At 46.9% G+C, this 15295-nt stretch overlaps 1 protein-coding gene across 2 annotated transcripts in view; it reads left to right on the top strand.

The window, feature by feature from the left end:
• The first annotated feature begins 9359 nt into the window (after nucleotides 1-9359).
• The window catches only part of KARS1 (lysyl-tRNA synthetase 1), a 204518-nt gene continuing 198582 nt past the window's right edge, over nucleotides 9360-15295 (top strand). Inside the window, exon 1 of one of the 2 annotated variants that reach the window (XM_033942265.1) lies at nucleotides 9360-9505. In XM_033942265.1, the coding sequence (XP_033798156.1) occupies nucleotides 9453-9505 (53 nt within the window). In that variant the 5' untranslated portion in view covers nucleotides 9360-9452. The remainder of the gene's footprint in view (nucleotides 9506-15295) is intronic. The other variant, XM_033942263.1, reaches the window with a different exon arrangement.

Raw genomic sequence — 15295 nt, 5'->3', positions numbered from 1 at the left:
GTTGGTTCCATGACCAGCTGTTCCATGAAACAGTTTCTCGTGACCTCCAGGAATTTGGTCTCCCTTGTGCAGTTTGAGTGCCCTATACTCCAGTCTATTCCCGGGTAGTTGAAGTCCCCCATCACCACCACACTTCCGCTTTTGCATACCTGCCCCAGTTCAGCCTCCAGATCCTGGTTGATTTCTTCCATTTGTCCTGGTGGGCGATAGTACAGACCCAATTTTATGTCTGCTCCAGTTCCTCCGGATAGCTTAACCCATAGTGATTCCAAGTCATCCGTCCTTGTTGTTGTTTCCATCCTGGTTGAAGGTATGGAATCCTTTATATATAGCGCTATTCCTCCACCCTTTTTGTGTGACCTATCTCTTCTGTGTGACATCCCATTTGTTGTCATCAGTCCACCACGTTTCTGTGACTCCAATTATGTCTAGGCCTTTTTTGTTGGCTAAGATTTCTAGCTCTCCCATTTTAGCCCTTAGGCTCCTAGCATTTGTGTATAGGCAATGTAAGTCCCGGTTGTTCGCCTCTCTTGCTGTTTTTCCTCGTGGTTTGGCGTTCCTGTCGACCCCCTCGTGAGTTGCCAGTCCCCAAGCCTCGTCTCGGTCATCCTCCTCCTGTGGTGTGTCTGTTTCGTCCTCAGCCTGTTTCCCCATTTTTGGTTGTCCTTCTGGATTCCGTTGTTTTCTGTTAGTCCTGTTTGCCAATTTCATTTGTACCCTAGGCCCCTGCAATTTGTCCTTAGGTCCTTCTTCAAAAAATTCCCACTCAGTCTTGAGCCCTCTTTTACAGTGTCCTTGCTCAATGTCCTTGGCCCTGGGCATCTGCATTGCGTCCTTAGGTCCTTTTCCCAAAATTTTCCATTCAGTCCCGATCCCTTTTTTACAATGTCCTTGCTCAGTGTCTTTGGCCCTGGGCCCCTGTAATGCATCCTTAGGTCCTTTTTCCAAAAATTCCCACTCAGTCCCGAGCCCTCTTTTACAATGTCTTTGCTCAGTATCTTTATTTGATACTTTTGTCCGATGTGTCTGATCGACTGTCGGCTTTCCCCTCTTCCTCAATTTAAAGCCAAATCTATGACACTCTGGACGTTGCGTGCCAGCATCCTTGTTCCAGTCGTGCTCAGGTGCAGTCCGTCTCTCCTGTAGAGCTTATTCTTTCCCAAGAAAGTTGTCCAGTTCCGAACAAAAAGGAAACCCTCCTCTTCGCACCATCTCCTCAGCCAACCGTTTATTGCTTGTAGTTCACTCTGCCTCCTTGCGTCCGCTCTCGGTACTGGCAGGATCTCTGAGAAGGCTATCTTCCTTGCCCTCAGTTTCAGTTTCCTCCCCAGGATCCTGAACTGATCAGTTAGTGCAGTCCTGTTGTAGCTCCTCCTGCTGACATCGTTGGTTCCAACATGGATTACTAGAGCTGTCTCCTCCATCTCGGCCCCTTCCAGGATCCTATCAATTCTGTCGATGACGTCCTTTGTTCTTGCCCCCAGGAGACATGTCACTAGTCGGTCCTCTCTCCCTCCAGCTATGTGACTGTACACTCCTCTCAGGACTGAGTCTCCCACTACGATAGCAGATCTCCCCTTCCTCAGCTGTCTCTTTGGTCTCAGGTCTGTGTCAGTGGCGCAGTCCGCTAGTCCTTCCTCCGGGTTCTGTTGGGTCTCCTCCTCATCTGCCTGTCCGGATTTTCCGCAGGGTCCTACTCCCATGGTGTCTGGTGGATTTTGTTGTCCGACTGTTAGTTCTCCCCTGATGTGCTGGTGGTCCTGAGCCTCCACCATCCTGCAGGCCTCCTCGATGAATTTCTCGAGCTCTCTAACTTGTTCCGTGATGTGGTCCTCTCTGGCGGTGTCCTCAGTTGCCCAGCTCTGTTCCTCTATGGTGCACAGTCCCTTCAGTTCCTGTACTCGGATCTACAGTCTCCCGACCTCCTTCTTCAGGCTATCCAGTTCCTGACATCTACTGCATATGTACGCCTTCCTCCCTGAGGGGAGGTAGTCATACATATGACATTCGATGCAGTATACTGGGTAACTCCCCTGGATTCCTGTGGTCTCCATTCCTTTATCCTTGCTCCTATGGCCCGTCGGTGATTTGGGAGTGGTGCCTGGCGTGCAGCTAGCTGAAAAAGTAGAGAGAAAGAAAAGAGTGAGAAGAGGAGAAAAGTACCTTTTTTTTTTTTTTAGAAGTTAGAAGTATTTAGAAGTTAGAAGTTAGATTTACTGCTGGGCTGCCTGGGCTCCTTCGCAAAGGGGAGCCCGGGCGCCGATGCGACCTGTGACGCGGTGGGGGGGCGGAGCAACCTCTCGCCGCGACCCCGGGTCTTTCTGCCTGATTCTGGCTTCCTCCCTCATTGCCTCTCCTGCCTTCTCCGGCCCCTGCCCTGCAACAGCAGAATCTACAAAAAAAAGAACAAGAAAAAGCAAAACCGCCGAGGTCTGCCTCGTGCCCTGGCTTCCCTTCTACTTAAAGGGGAGCCCGAGCGCCGATGCGACCTGTGACGCGGTGGGGGGGCGGAGCTACCTCTCGCCGCGACCCCGGGTCTTTCTGCCTGATTCTGGCTTCCTCCCTCACTGCCTCTCCTGTCTTCTCCGGTCCCTGCGCTGCAACAGCAGAATCTACAAAAAAAAAGAACAAGAAAAATCAAAACCGCCGAGGTCTGCCTCGGCGGTTACTGCAGATGGGCAGACTAGATGGGCCATTTGGCCTTTATCTGCAATCAAGTTTCTATTTTTCATTAACAGAATAGAGGATATGTCTATATCCTAGAACAGGGAAAAGGTCACTGTGCCCTAAGCTAAGCTGTCAGGATCGAAATTGAAAAGCATGTGATAACTAATCATTATTATTGCTAGGGAAAATTACTAATGAAATAAATCATGTGATCAAAACTAACCAAAAGAATATTGCTAGAATATGCAAATTTGTCATTGAACCTTAATGAAGCTATTATAATTTTGTTGGAAGATGTACCAACTATATATATTTAATTATTTCCTTAAGTGATGCCAGCAGGGGAGAGAACTATAGGAGGAGCAGCGCTGACGGTGCTCGGCACCAACTGCCAGTTTCACTAATGGCCAGATCGGGAGCCCTTTCCAGCAGGCACCTAGCATCATCTACACCCCTCCCCCGTTCCAGCAGGGGAGAGAACTACGGGAGGAGCAGCGCTGATGGCGCTCGGTACCAACGGCCAGATCGGGAGCACCCGACACTATCTTCACTCCTTCCCCATTCCGAAGGGTCTCTGAGGATCTCGCATCATGTGCGGCAGCGGTGGAGATTACCTTGCCAGAGATGTCGCCTGCTCCTCCTGTAGTTCTCTCCCCTGCTGGCATCACTTAAGGAAATAATTAAATATATATAGTCCACAGTGCAAGGCCAGCCGAAGGGAGACTAGGAGCTGTGCCTAGTCCTGAGCACATGGTAGAAGAGTCCTGAGCACATGGCAGAACAGTGAGCGGAGAGTGTGCTAGCAGGAAGAAGCAGAGAGAGGAGCAGAGAAGGCGGTGCTAGCAGGGGATGAGGCGAGAGCTAACTCCGCCCACCCCTGACGTCACCAGCCAAACTCCCCCCATAAAAGGGGACGAGCCAACGGCGCTCACCTTAGCGAGAGCGCCTTTGCGAAGAGCCTTAAGAAGAGCCAAACTACACAAGACAACGATACCTTAGGGCAACAAGTGGACCTCTCAAACACACTATCCCTTCACCCTAATCGTACAGGCTCTCATACTAACTCACAGACAGCAACCCTCTCAGACATCTCAAACTCTCAGACACCCTTATCTTTCAAGCACTAGATACCCCAATCTTCCAACTCTCAGACACCCTAATCTTTCAAAATCTCACACCTGCTCACAGACAGATTTTTCTAATTTTCCTAATTCTCTACCTTACTGACAGGCAGACCTCAATTACAACTCAGCAATGGCAGGGAGGACAAGAAGCGTGAAGTCTACAATCAAGACCAGTATTCCAGTCGCTATGGGGATCCAGGAAGCAACCACGGACAGCGTGCAGGAGGAGGACCCAGGACGGTGGACAGAGGTCTCTGTGCAGACCGAGACCATCCCCCAGCGCTACACTACAGTCTCTACACAGACAGAGGAGGCCGCGCAGCTGGATGGAGATCTCATGCAGGAACTAAGGAGCCTCAGGGAGGAGGTGATATGCCTGAGAAGCATCCGAGAGGACAAGGCCTACATCGACAGAGTGGTCCAGGAGCTGTCTCAAATCACCGAGCAGGCCCATGACAAGTCCATCCTCGAGACGCCCAAATCATCAGCTTTGAAACCAACAATTGGGATACAGGAAATGGCTAGCGGCACTGACTCCTGGCAGCTGGTGACCTCCTCCACGGACAAACATAGGAGACCCCCCCCCCTTTTTCAATCTCTTCATCTTCTCCTTCTTCTTACAAACAGGGCAGCTATACATCAACCCCTCAACTCACCCTGTGGAACAGATTCCAGATTCTTCAGGAAGGAACTGCCGATGAGGAACAGGAGCAGGCCCAACACACAGCTCCATCTCCAGGGATAACTGACCGGCTCCCCCCAAAGAAGCGCAGAGTAATAGTCATTGGGGATTCCATGCTGAGGGGCACCGAGGGACCAATCTAGGGAGGTCTGCTGTCTGCCTGGAGCCAGGATACGAGATGTCACCGCCAGTCTGGACAGACTACTCACGCCCCAAGACCACTTTCCTATGCTTCTTGTCCACTGCCAGGAACACACCGGAGACCATCACCAGAGACTTTGGAGCACTGGGTGAGAGGCTGAAGCGGACAGGAGCGCAGGTGGTTTTCTCATCGATGCTCCCAGTTAGAGGCAAGGGAAGAACCAGAGATGAACGTATCCTGAGGACGAACAAGTGGCTACAGGGATGGTGCCGGGATATGAACTTCGGATTCCTAAACCATGGGGAAGCGCTACTTGGACTTCAGGGACCAGACGGACTCCATCTGATCAGTAGGGGTAAGAACGTCTTCGGACACCGACTAGCCCGCCTGCTTCACAGGGCTTTAAACTAGGTAAGTCGGGGGAGGGTACCCATTCACATATTAGTGCAGAAAGGAATTATCCTGATGAGGTGAGTCGAAACTCCGCTTCCATGTCCAAGGTAAGTACCCACATTGCAAACAGTTCTTTAGGAGTCACACCGACTCGGGTAGGATACGCCTCACAGGGACTTAGCAAACAAAAGATATGGAGGGCCATGTATGTCAATGCACACAGTTTAGGTAACAAAATTCTAGAATTGGAGGCTGAAATAAGGAATGCCGACCTAGATGTGGTGGCAATATCTGAAACTTGGTTCACGGACTCACATGGGTGGGATATGGCTATACCGGGCTACAATCTACTTCGTCAGGACAGAGAGGGCAGGTTAGGAGGGGGGGTAGCTCTATACATTAAAGAAGACATCAAATCCACCAGGATCACAGATGTCAAGTACACCGGGGAGTCCCTCTGGGTAAACCTGGCAAGAGGCAGAGAAAAATGCCTGTATCAAGGTGTGGTATACAGACCCCCAAGACAACTGGAAGACATGGACGCAGAATTAATTGAAGACATAGAGAATATCACTCTACGAGGAGAAGCTGTACTGCTAGGGGACTTCAATATGCCTGATGCAGACTGGAATTCATTTTCAGCGACAACCAGCGGTAGCAGGAGGCTCTTAACCTCCATAAAGGGAGCACGTCTCAAACAAATGGTAACGGAGCCCACTAGGGCTCAGGCGATCCTCGACCTGGTACTCACCAAAGGGGAAAGCGTCTCAGAGGTCTCAGTAGGAGATACACTAGCCTCCAGCGACCACAACATAGTAAGGTTCAACCTTAGGAAAGGCTTCCCTAGATCAAACACGAAAACAAAGGTACTCAATTTCCGGGGCACAGACTTCATACGCATGGGAGATTTCATCCATCGGACGCTGCAGGACCAAGCGGAAACCAATGATATAGAAGCTAAGTGGTTAACACTTAAATCAACCATACATGAAGCAACTAGCCGCTTCATAAAATCAGTAAATAAACGACAAAGAAACAATAAACCCCAATGGTTAACCGCGGAGATCTCGCACCTCATTAAGGAAAAGAAAAAAGCGTTTCTCTCCTACAAGCGCACGGAGAAAAGAGAGGCAAAGGTAGAATATAGGACCAGGTCTACAGCGGGCAAAATGGCAGTTAGGGAGGCAAAACTTCGAATGGAAGAAATTCTGGCAAAAAACATTAAAAAGGGGGACAAATCCTTCTTCAGGTATATTAGTGACAGAAAAAGGAACACAGGCGGGATAGTATGCCTTAGAAGACCGGACGGAAGTTACGTGGAAGCAGATTCCGATAAAGCCGAACTACTGAATGAATACTTCTGCTCAGTCTTCACCTGTGAGGCACCGGGACACGGTCCGCAGTTGAAGGCAACACAAAGCACAGAAGACCCGTTTCAGAATTTTGAATTCACACTAGGTGAAGTTTACAGTGAACTGGCAAGACTCAAGGTGTACAAAGCCATGGGACCAGACAATTTGCACCCAAGAGTGCTCAGAGAATTGAGCGATGTCCTGGCGAAACCGTTGGCTGAGCTATTCAATCTCTCCCTAAGTAAGGGGAAAGTTCCCCTGGACTGGAAATTAGCTAATGTCATTCCTCTGCATAAAAAGGGTCGCAAGCCAGAGGCTGCGAATTATAGACCGGTGAGTCTCACATCAATAGTGTGCAAACTCATGGAAACACTAATTAAAAGCAAATTGGACACGGTTTTGAATGAAGGGAATCTTCGGGATCCCAGTCAGCATGGATTCACCAAGGGTAGGTCCTGCCAATCCAATCTCATCAGCTTCTTTGACAGGGTAACAAGAAAGTTGGACTTGGGAGAGTCTTTGGACGTCGTGTACCTGGACTTCAGTAAAGCTTTTGACAGTGTCCCACACCGCAGGCTGCTAAGCAAGATGTAATCGATGGGGTTAGGAGAGACACTAACTGCATGGGTCAATGATTGGCTGAGTGGCAGACTTCAGAGGGTGGTGGTTAATGGTACCCTCTCTAAAACATCGGAGGTGACCAGTGGAGTGCCACAGGGCTCGGTCCTGGGTCCACTCCTTTTCAACATATTCATAGGGGATCTGACTCAAGGGCTTCAAGGTAAAATAACACTATTCGCCGATGACCCCAAACTATGTAATATAGTAAGTGAATGCAGTTTACAGAATTATATGGCGCAGGACCTGCTTACATTGGAAAGTTGGTCCTCAACCTGGCAGCTAGGCTTCAATGCTAAGAAATGTAAGGTCATGCACCTCGGAAGCGGAAATCCATGCAGGACGTACTTCCTGAATGGATAAACTTTAACTAGGACTTCAGCAGAATGAGATTTAGGAGTAATCATCAGTGCAGACATGAAAACTGCCAATCAAGTGGAGAAAGCATTTAAGGCAAGGCAGATATTGGGTTGTATCAATAGAAGTTTCGTCAGCCGAAAGCCTGAAGTCATAATGCCGTTGTACAGGGCCATGGTGAGACCTCATCTGGAGTACTGTGTGCAATTCTGGAGGCCACATTACAGTAAAGATGTGCGCAGAATTGAATCGGTTCAGCGGACGGCCACCAGGATGATCTTGGGGCTCAAGGGTCTCTCGTACGAAGAGAGACTGAACAAATTGCAGCTCTACACTCTCGAGGAACGTAGGGAGAGGGGAGACATGATCGAAACATTTAAGTACCTCACGGGACGTGTCGAAGTGGAAGATGATATTTTCTTTCTCAAGGGACCCTCGGCCACAAGAGGGCACCCGCTCAAACTCAGGGGTGGAAAATTTCATGGTGACACCAAAAAGTATTTCTTCACAGAGAGAGTGGTTGATCATTGGAACAAGCTTCCAGTGCAGGTGATCGAGGCAGACAGCGTGCCAGACTTTAAGAATAAATGGGATACCCCTGTGGGATCCCTACGAGGGTCAAGATAAGGAAATTGGGTCATTAGGGCATAGACAGGGGGTGGGTAAGCAGAGTGGGCAGACTTGATGGGCTGTAGCCCTTTTCTGCCGTCATCTTCTATGTTTCTATGTAAACTCGGGACCCAGATGATAGCCATCGGAACTGGGGTTGACGGCAGTTAAAGAATAGAATGGGAATAGTGGTTGAAGTGAACTGGGGTGGAGATGGAGGTGGGTATGGAGAGGGATAGGATATGATGTATTCCGGAAAGGCATTTAAGATCTGGTGTTAAATGATCATAATAATTACAAGTCAAAGATCTTGATGCTTTTTTGGAGTGTGTTTCTGTTTCTCTCTATGCTTATTTTTATCTCTATTTTGTTTACTTTAATTATTATTTTAATTCTATCTTTAAATTATTTATTCATTACTTGTTGGAATATTTCATTTCTATCTCTATCTCTACCTCTGTCTTTTTATTTTTCATACTGTTTCTTCAGGTACTTTAGTTAGATTGTGAGTCTTTGGGACAGTTAGGAAATTTCCAAGTACCTATCTTATTTATTTAGTTTTTATTTATTGTATCTTTAATGCATCATTTTTGTAAACCGCTTAGAAACCTCACGGTTATTAGCGGTATATAAGAATTAAATTAAAATTAAATTAAATATCCAATAAAATGGCCAGTCACTTGTAATTCAGGAGATTCTTGACTGGTACCCTACCAGTTAATAGGACGCCAAGAACTCCCAAGGTGTTTAAAAACTACTTTTCTGTTTGGTAACATATTAGATGACGGCAGATAATGGACCCGAATGGTCCATCCAGTCTGCCCAACCTGATTCAATTTAAATTTTTTCTTCTTAGCTATTTCTGGGCAAGAATCCAAAGCTCTACCCAGTACTCTGCTTGGGTCTCAACTGCCGAAATCTCCGTCAAAACCTACTCCATCCCATCTAAACCCTCTCAGTCATTGAAGCCCTCCCCCCCAAACGGCCATATACAGACACAGAGTGCAAGTCTGCCCAGTACTGGCATTAGTTCAATATTTAATATTATTTTCTGATTCTAGATCCTCTGTGTTCATCCCTGGCTTCTTTGAACTCAGTCACCGTTTTCCTCTCCACCACCCTCTCCATAAAGTAGAATTTCCTAACATTGCTCCTGAATCTACCACCTCTCAACCTCAAATTATGTCCTCTTGTTTTACCATTTTCCTTGGCCTCCTCCAGAGATGGAAGGAAGAAAGGGCTGCGGGGTATGAAACCTGTTCATGTAGTTATTAAAGGCAAACAGCCTCAGCATTACAAGGCGCGCTGATGACACCACCCGGGGCCTAATCGCCTCTGGGCCTTTGAGCTCTCTCTCTCTCTCCAAGATGGCGGACATGCGGCAGCAGTGAGCGGGAACAGGACGCGCTCTCTTGACGTCACTCCGTGGTGGGCGGGGCTATGCCATTAGTCCTCGCTCTCGGAAGCAAGTGTGTCGGGAACTTTCGTTCTTTCTACAGCTGCAAGACATGGCGGATGTCACAGAAATTCTTGTGGACGGTGAAGTGAACCTAAGCAAAAAGTGAGTGAAAGGTGGGAGTGGTGTAGCTGGTGCCTCGCTTTTAGTTCTTTCTTCACCAACCGCTGGGTTTCCAGAATTAGACCACAAAAGCAGTGGGGAGCCGCAGACTCTTCTAGGCCGGTTTGGAGTGCATGATGGGATTTGTAGTTCTGGTTGTGCTCGGCTGTATAATATCCCTTTGGTTGCGGTACTAGGACTCCCAAGCATACTTCTTACTTGTGGTTTCCCGGACGTTATGGCAGTGAATTCTGGGAAATGTAGTTCAATAGACTGCTCTGTTTCTTAGAAAACAACAGGGTGTTTCGGTGTGTAGCCTACAATCCCCAGAGTGCATAGCAAAGATGAGGATGGAGCTCTCCCGATTAAACAGCGTGGTGAGGCTCCATCGGTTAATTTGACAATTTTCTCGACCCAGTGGTCGAACAAAACACAGAGCTCCTTAACATGACTTTCAGAGAGAAGAGAAACTGAAAACGTTTTCTAGAGCTAAAAAAAAAAAAAATCATATAAACAAGAAGTCCTGGCAGCAGGCTCCAGATCCTATTGATACCGTGACTTGGACAAGTCATTTCACCCACTGTAGTCTCAAGTACAGACGCCTTCGGGGGTTAAAAGAATACCAACAAAATGCAATGTGCCTTACAATACCCGTAGTCAGGTAGCTAAATCCAAATAGAAAAATATTTTGCGTATGACAATATTACAAGTTTCCAGGTTTAGTTTGTATTTGATATATCGCCCACACAGCCATCTGTGTGGTTCACAACCTGATCAGATACTCTGATTTTCCTCGTCTCTTCCAGTGAGCTCACACATTACCTGGGGTAATAGAGAGTTAAGTGACTTGTCTAGGGTCATGAGGAGCAGTGCTGGGATTGAACCCACAACCTCAGACTGCTGAGGCAGCAGTTCTAACCATTAGCCACTCCCCCACTATGACAAACTTAAGCTGTGAATTTATTTCCCGTACTAATCCACTCTGGTAAACTCTTTCCCTACTTCCAGGGCTCTGGGACACCTGCCCTCTCCCTCCCTCCAGTCTGTCCACCTGGCACTTAATAATTACTGGATGATCATTCTTAAGGTAGTAGAATGAAATATATATGGTACCTCATTCAGGAGTCCTTTTACTAAACTGACAAAAAATGGCCTTAGTGTTCCCCCTACATGGGTCATTCCCATGGACTAAGCTCGCTTTTCCCATTTCTCAATTTAATGATCACATGCTAATTTTGCTGTTAATGCATGGCTAAAAAAAATGAGAGCATGAGCCCCTACCTTCTCCTAATTTGTAGGTGGTAATGGCCCCTGTGTTAACCACATACTAAGAATATAAGCATCGCCTCTGCTGAGTCAGACCATGGGTCCATCTCGCCCAGCAGTCCGCACCCGCAGCGGCCCTCCAGGTCCATGACCTATAAGTGATCTTTTACCTAAAACATTTTATTCCCTATTCATTTAATATCTTGTATGGTAACCATCTAACTATACCCTTCAATCCCCTTTTTCTTCAGGAAATCATCCAATCCCTTTTTGAAACACAAAATCGTACTCTGTCCTACCACCTCCTCTGGAAGCGCATTCCAGACATCCACCACCCTTTGAGTGAAGAAGAACTTACTAGCATTTGTTCTGAAACTGTCACCTTTCAGTTTTTTTGAATGCTCTTTTGTTTTTGTTGCCCCCGCTAGTCTGAAGAATCTGTCCCTCTCCACCTTCTCTATCCCCTTCAAGATCTTATAAGTTTCTAACATGTCCCCTCTAAGTCTCCGCTTTTCCAGGGAAAAGAGCCCCAGCTTCTCTAGCCTTTCCGCATATGGAAGGTTTTCCATACCCTCTTCTCTGGACCCTTTCGAGTATCGCCATATCCTTCTTAAGGTACGGCAACCAGTATTGAACGCAGTACTCCAGTTGCGGGCGCACCATCGCCCGATACAGTGGCAGGATAACTTTCTTCGTTCTGGTCGTGATACCTTTTTTTATAGTCAAATATATTTTATTGAGCAATCAAGAAAACAACAGAGTAACACAACAAGGTCAAAAACCAGCTCAAAAGAGTTTGAAATGTCCCCCCAAAAAACCTCCCTCCCCCCAAACCCAACCCAAAACTCCCCCCCCTCCCCCCCTCCAGTCCTACTCCTGGGTCCTCCTTCCAATTACCAAAAGAAGCAGAAGAGCAAGCTATACATAAAATGAAACAAAAGGATAAGCACAACAAAAAGCATCAAGTATCCGGCTACGAGCCAGAGGGGTCAGAGTAGTCCAGAATGGTTCCCAAGTGGTCTGGAAAAGGCGGCCCTGGCGAGAGGACAAATCAGTCACATCCCGTCTCTCCCACATCAAGAGATAAATCATGCGGCTTCTCCAAAGGGAATAGTCCGGAGCCTCAGCTTCAAGCCATTTCAGCAAGATGCATTTCAAAGCAATCAGGATAGACCACTTGAGGAAAGCTGCAACTCCTTTGGAACGTGGAAAGTAGTGAGGAATAGTCCCAAACAAAAGCAAAGGTGAGCTGCGAATGGTAACATGCCAAAGATTCTCCACAAAAGCAAAGATAGCAGTCCAAAAAAGCTATACCTGAGGACAAGTCCAAAACATGTGTCCCAAACTGGCTTCCGGAGCCTGGCAACGAAGGCAGATTGCGTTTAAACGAAAGTGAGCCAAATAAGCCCTTTTAGGAGAGATATATATAAACGAAAAATCAATTTAAAATGTTCCCAAAAGGTGGTGTATTTACGAAACGCAGGCAGACGGCGGACAGCCTGAAGAAGTATGTCCGAAGGCAAGTCTACAGCAAGATCACAAGACCAAGCATCTCGCAGCCGAGAATGGTCAAACAAAGGGCATTCATCTTTCAATTGGCGATGATGGAACTTGAGGGGAACCGGTTCCTGTGAACCAATGGTAAAGGCCGTGGACAACGACTCTTGGCAGGAGGCCTGCAATGAGCTAGGAGGTAAGGAAGAAATGTAATGGTGGATTTGCATATAAGCAAAAGAGTCAGTAGGGGGAAGATCAAATTCAATTTGCAAGTGAGCAAAAGATTTAGGGGTACCATCATCATTAACCACGTGAAATAGATAATGAATGCCCTTCGTTTCCCACCGAGCAAAACTCGGCCCATCAATCCCAGGCAGGAAAGAACCATTAAAGCGAAGAGGTAGAAAGGGAGAGACAGAGGAAGAAAGAGTGTGAAATTTACAGACCCAATGCCAAACCTTCCGCAAGGGTCGATGCAATACTTTCAGAGAAAGAGTCTGAGCGGGCCCCGTTGACAAGCAGAGAAGCATGCGGTTTGGAATAGAGGGAACTCACGGCATCCAAAAAGAACCCTCCGAGCCCCACATACTCTAAGGTACGAAACAAAAAAGACCAGTGAATGCTGTCAAACGCCTTGGACGCATCCAGGCTAACAAATAGAGTCGGAATTTGGTGAGATTGGCACTGAGCAAGAGCAAAAAGTACCTTGCGGACATTGTGTACAGACTGGCGGCCCCGAACAAAACAACCTGATCCTCATGTATAAGCTGTGGTAAATGAGGAGCAAGACGATCAGCCAGCATGCTGGCTTGAGGTCAACATTTATTAAAGAAATGGGGCGATAAGACCCCGGCAAATCAGCATCCTTACCCGGCTTCAAGAGCAAAGTAATAAGGGCCTCGTTCGCAAAGCGCAGAAAAGAACCACGGGCAGTAGCTGCATTAAAATACGCCAACAAAGGTCCATAAAGAGAAGGGGGAAGGAGCCGGTAGAAGTCACCTGAGAACCCATCTGGGCCCGGAGCCCGATCAGAGCGGAGCGATTTAATGGCAGACTCCAGTTCAACTGCCCGGAACGGACTATTAAGAGAGGAAATCGTAGCCTCCGATAAACGAGGGAGCTCAGAAGAGTGAAGATAGTCCGTCATCATCTCCAAAGAAGCATCATCCGGAGCGTCATATAACCGACAAAAAAAGTCAAATAAAACCCCGGAGATCTCAGAAGTTTGAGACACCACCCCACCGCCCCGGGTCCGCAAAGATAAAATCGGCTTCCTACCATCGTGATACCTTTTTTAATAATGCCCAATATTCTGTTTGCCTTCAAGGCCGCTGTGCATTGTGCCACCGGCTTCAGTGTTTATCCACTAAAATCCCCAAGTTCTTTTCTAGGTTACCTTCCCCCAGTACCATCAATTAATGTATGGCAATGCCCCAACATTCTAACTGATTTACACTGTCACACCTACTCCCTGCCCTCAGACACATTTCCTTTCAGGAAAATAAAATTTAATTTTTTTGCCTTCACTGTGCACATTTTACTACATTACACTAAAGTTTGTCCTGTGGTAAGCATGCACTAGTGCAGTGGTCTCAAACCCTTTGCAGGGCCACATTTTGGATTTGTAGGTACTTGGAGAATTATGAAGGGACCTCCCAAAAAGGACTCCAGAACACACACTCCCCCACCACAACCATGCCAAAACAAACAATAAAAGCAAAAAAATTAACCCAATAAACTCAAAATCCCCAGCAAAATAAACCATTCCAAACAAACTCCCACTCACTCCCCAATACCCTGCAGATACCAACAACCCCCACCCTACCCCCCAATCCATACCCACAGTTAGACTAACCCCTAACCCCTCACTGCACCCACCCAAACCAATCTGGCAAAGATGAGTGTGGAATCATGCTCAGATGCTACAGGGATCTCTGGCACCATCAGCCCAAGTAACCCCTGGAACCTACTTCAAGAAAACCCAGCATAAAACAGCTAACACCAAAACACAATAATTAATATATATATATATATATATATATACACTCCGGCAAGCCTAGGATACGCATATTTCCCCGATGGGATCTATTTTCCAATTCATCCAATTTATCAGCTTGAGCCCTCGCCAACGCCTGCAGCGTATGGAGCTCTGCATGTAGACCATGAGAGTCATCTTTGATAGTTGAGGCTCTGGCTTCCAGTTCTATAGTGCAGCGGGTAGTATCAGTCAGCAATTGTTCCATCCGAGTCATAGAACCCGAAAGTTGTTCAAAGTGTGGCTCCAAAGCTGCCACCATTGCCGAGGTAAGATCAGCCAGCGCCGAATCGGTGAATTGAGACCACTCCACTAGGCCTCTCTACCATTTTATCCTCTGGGAGTTTTGCACGATCTTTCTTTGCCCCTTTAGCCGTCATCACTGGACCTGGCGACGAAGTTAAATATCTGTCCATAGACCAGGTCACAGGAAAAGACCAGGGCCCAGTGTCCAATGATAATTTAAAACAAAGTTAAGGCGGATGATGCTGGAGAAATCCTGAACAGGGCTGAAACACGTCCTACCCTGTTCACAGCATCACGGGACTTCAAATTTAAGCATTATAATATTTGCATACAATTTAACTCTATTATTAAGATTGCTTGGAGAAATCCACTGCTTATTCCTAGGATAAGCATTATAAAATGTAATGTAATGTAATTTATTTCTTATATACCGCTACATCCGTTAGGTTCTAAGCGGTTTACAGAAAATATACATTAAGATTAAAAATAAGAAAGGTACTTGAAAAATTCCCTTACTGTCCCGAAGGCTCACAATCTAACTAAAGTACCTGGAGGGTAATTTAGAAGTGAAAAATAGAGATAGAGGAAAAATAAAATAAAAATAAACATTTTAACAAGACAGCATTGATCTAGATACTTTGGAAGGTAGAAGAGAGGAGAGAAAGGAATAGATGTAGAAGGGGGAGCCGTTGAACAGTAGAATTCTGGAGAAATTTAAATGATAGAAATAGAACAAAACAAAGACAAAA

This window comes from Geotrypetes seraphini, chromosome 4 (genome assembly GCF_902459505.1).
Source record: "Geotrypetes seraphini chromosome 4, aGeoSer1.1, whole genome shotgun sequence".
In the NCBI taxonomy this organism is placed as follows: Eukaryota; Metazoa; Chordata; class Amphibia; order Gymnophiona; family Dermophiidae; genus Geotrypetes; species Geotrypetes seraphini.
Note: the sequence above shows the minus strand (reverse complement) of the source record. Positions and strands in the feature narration are given on the sequence as shown.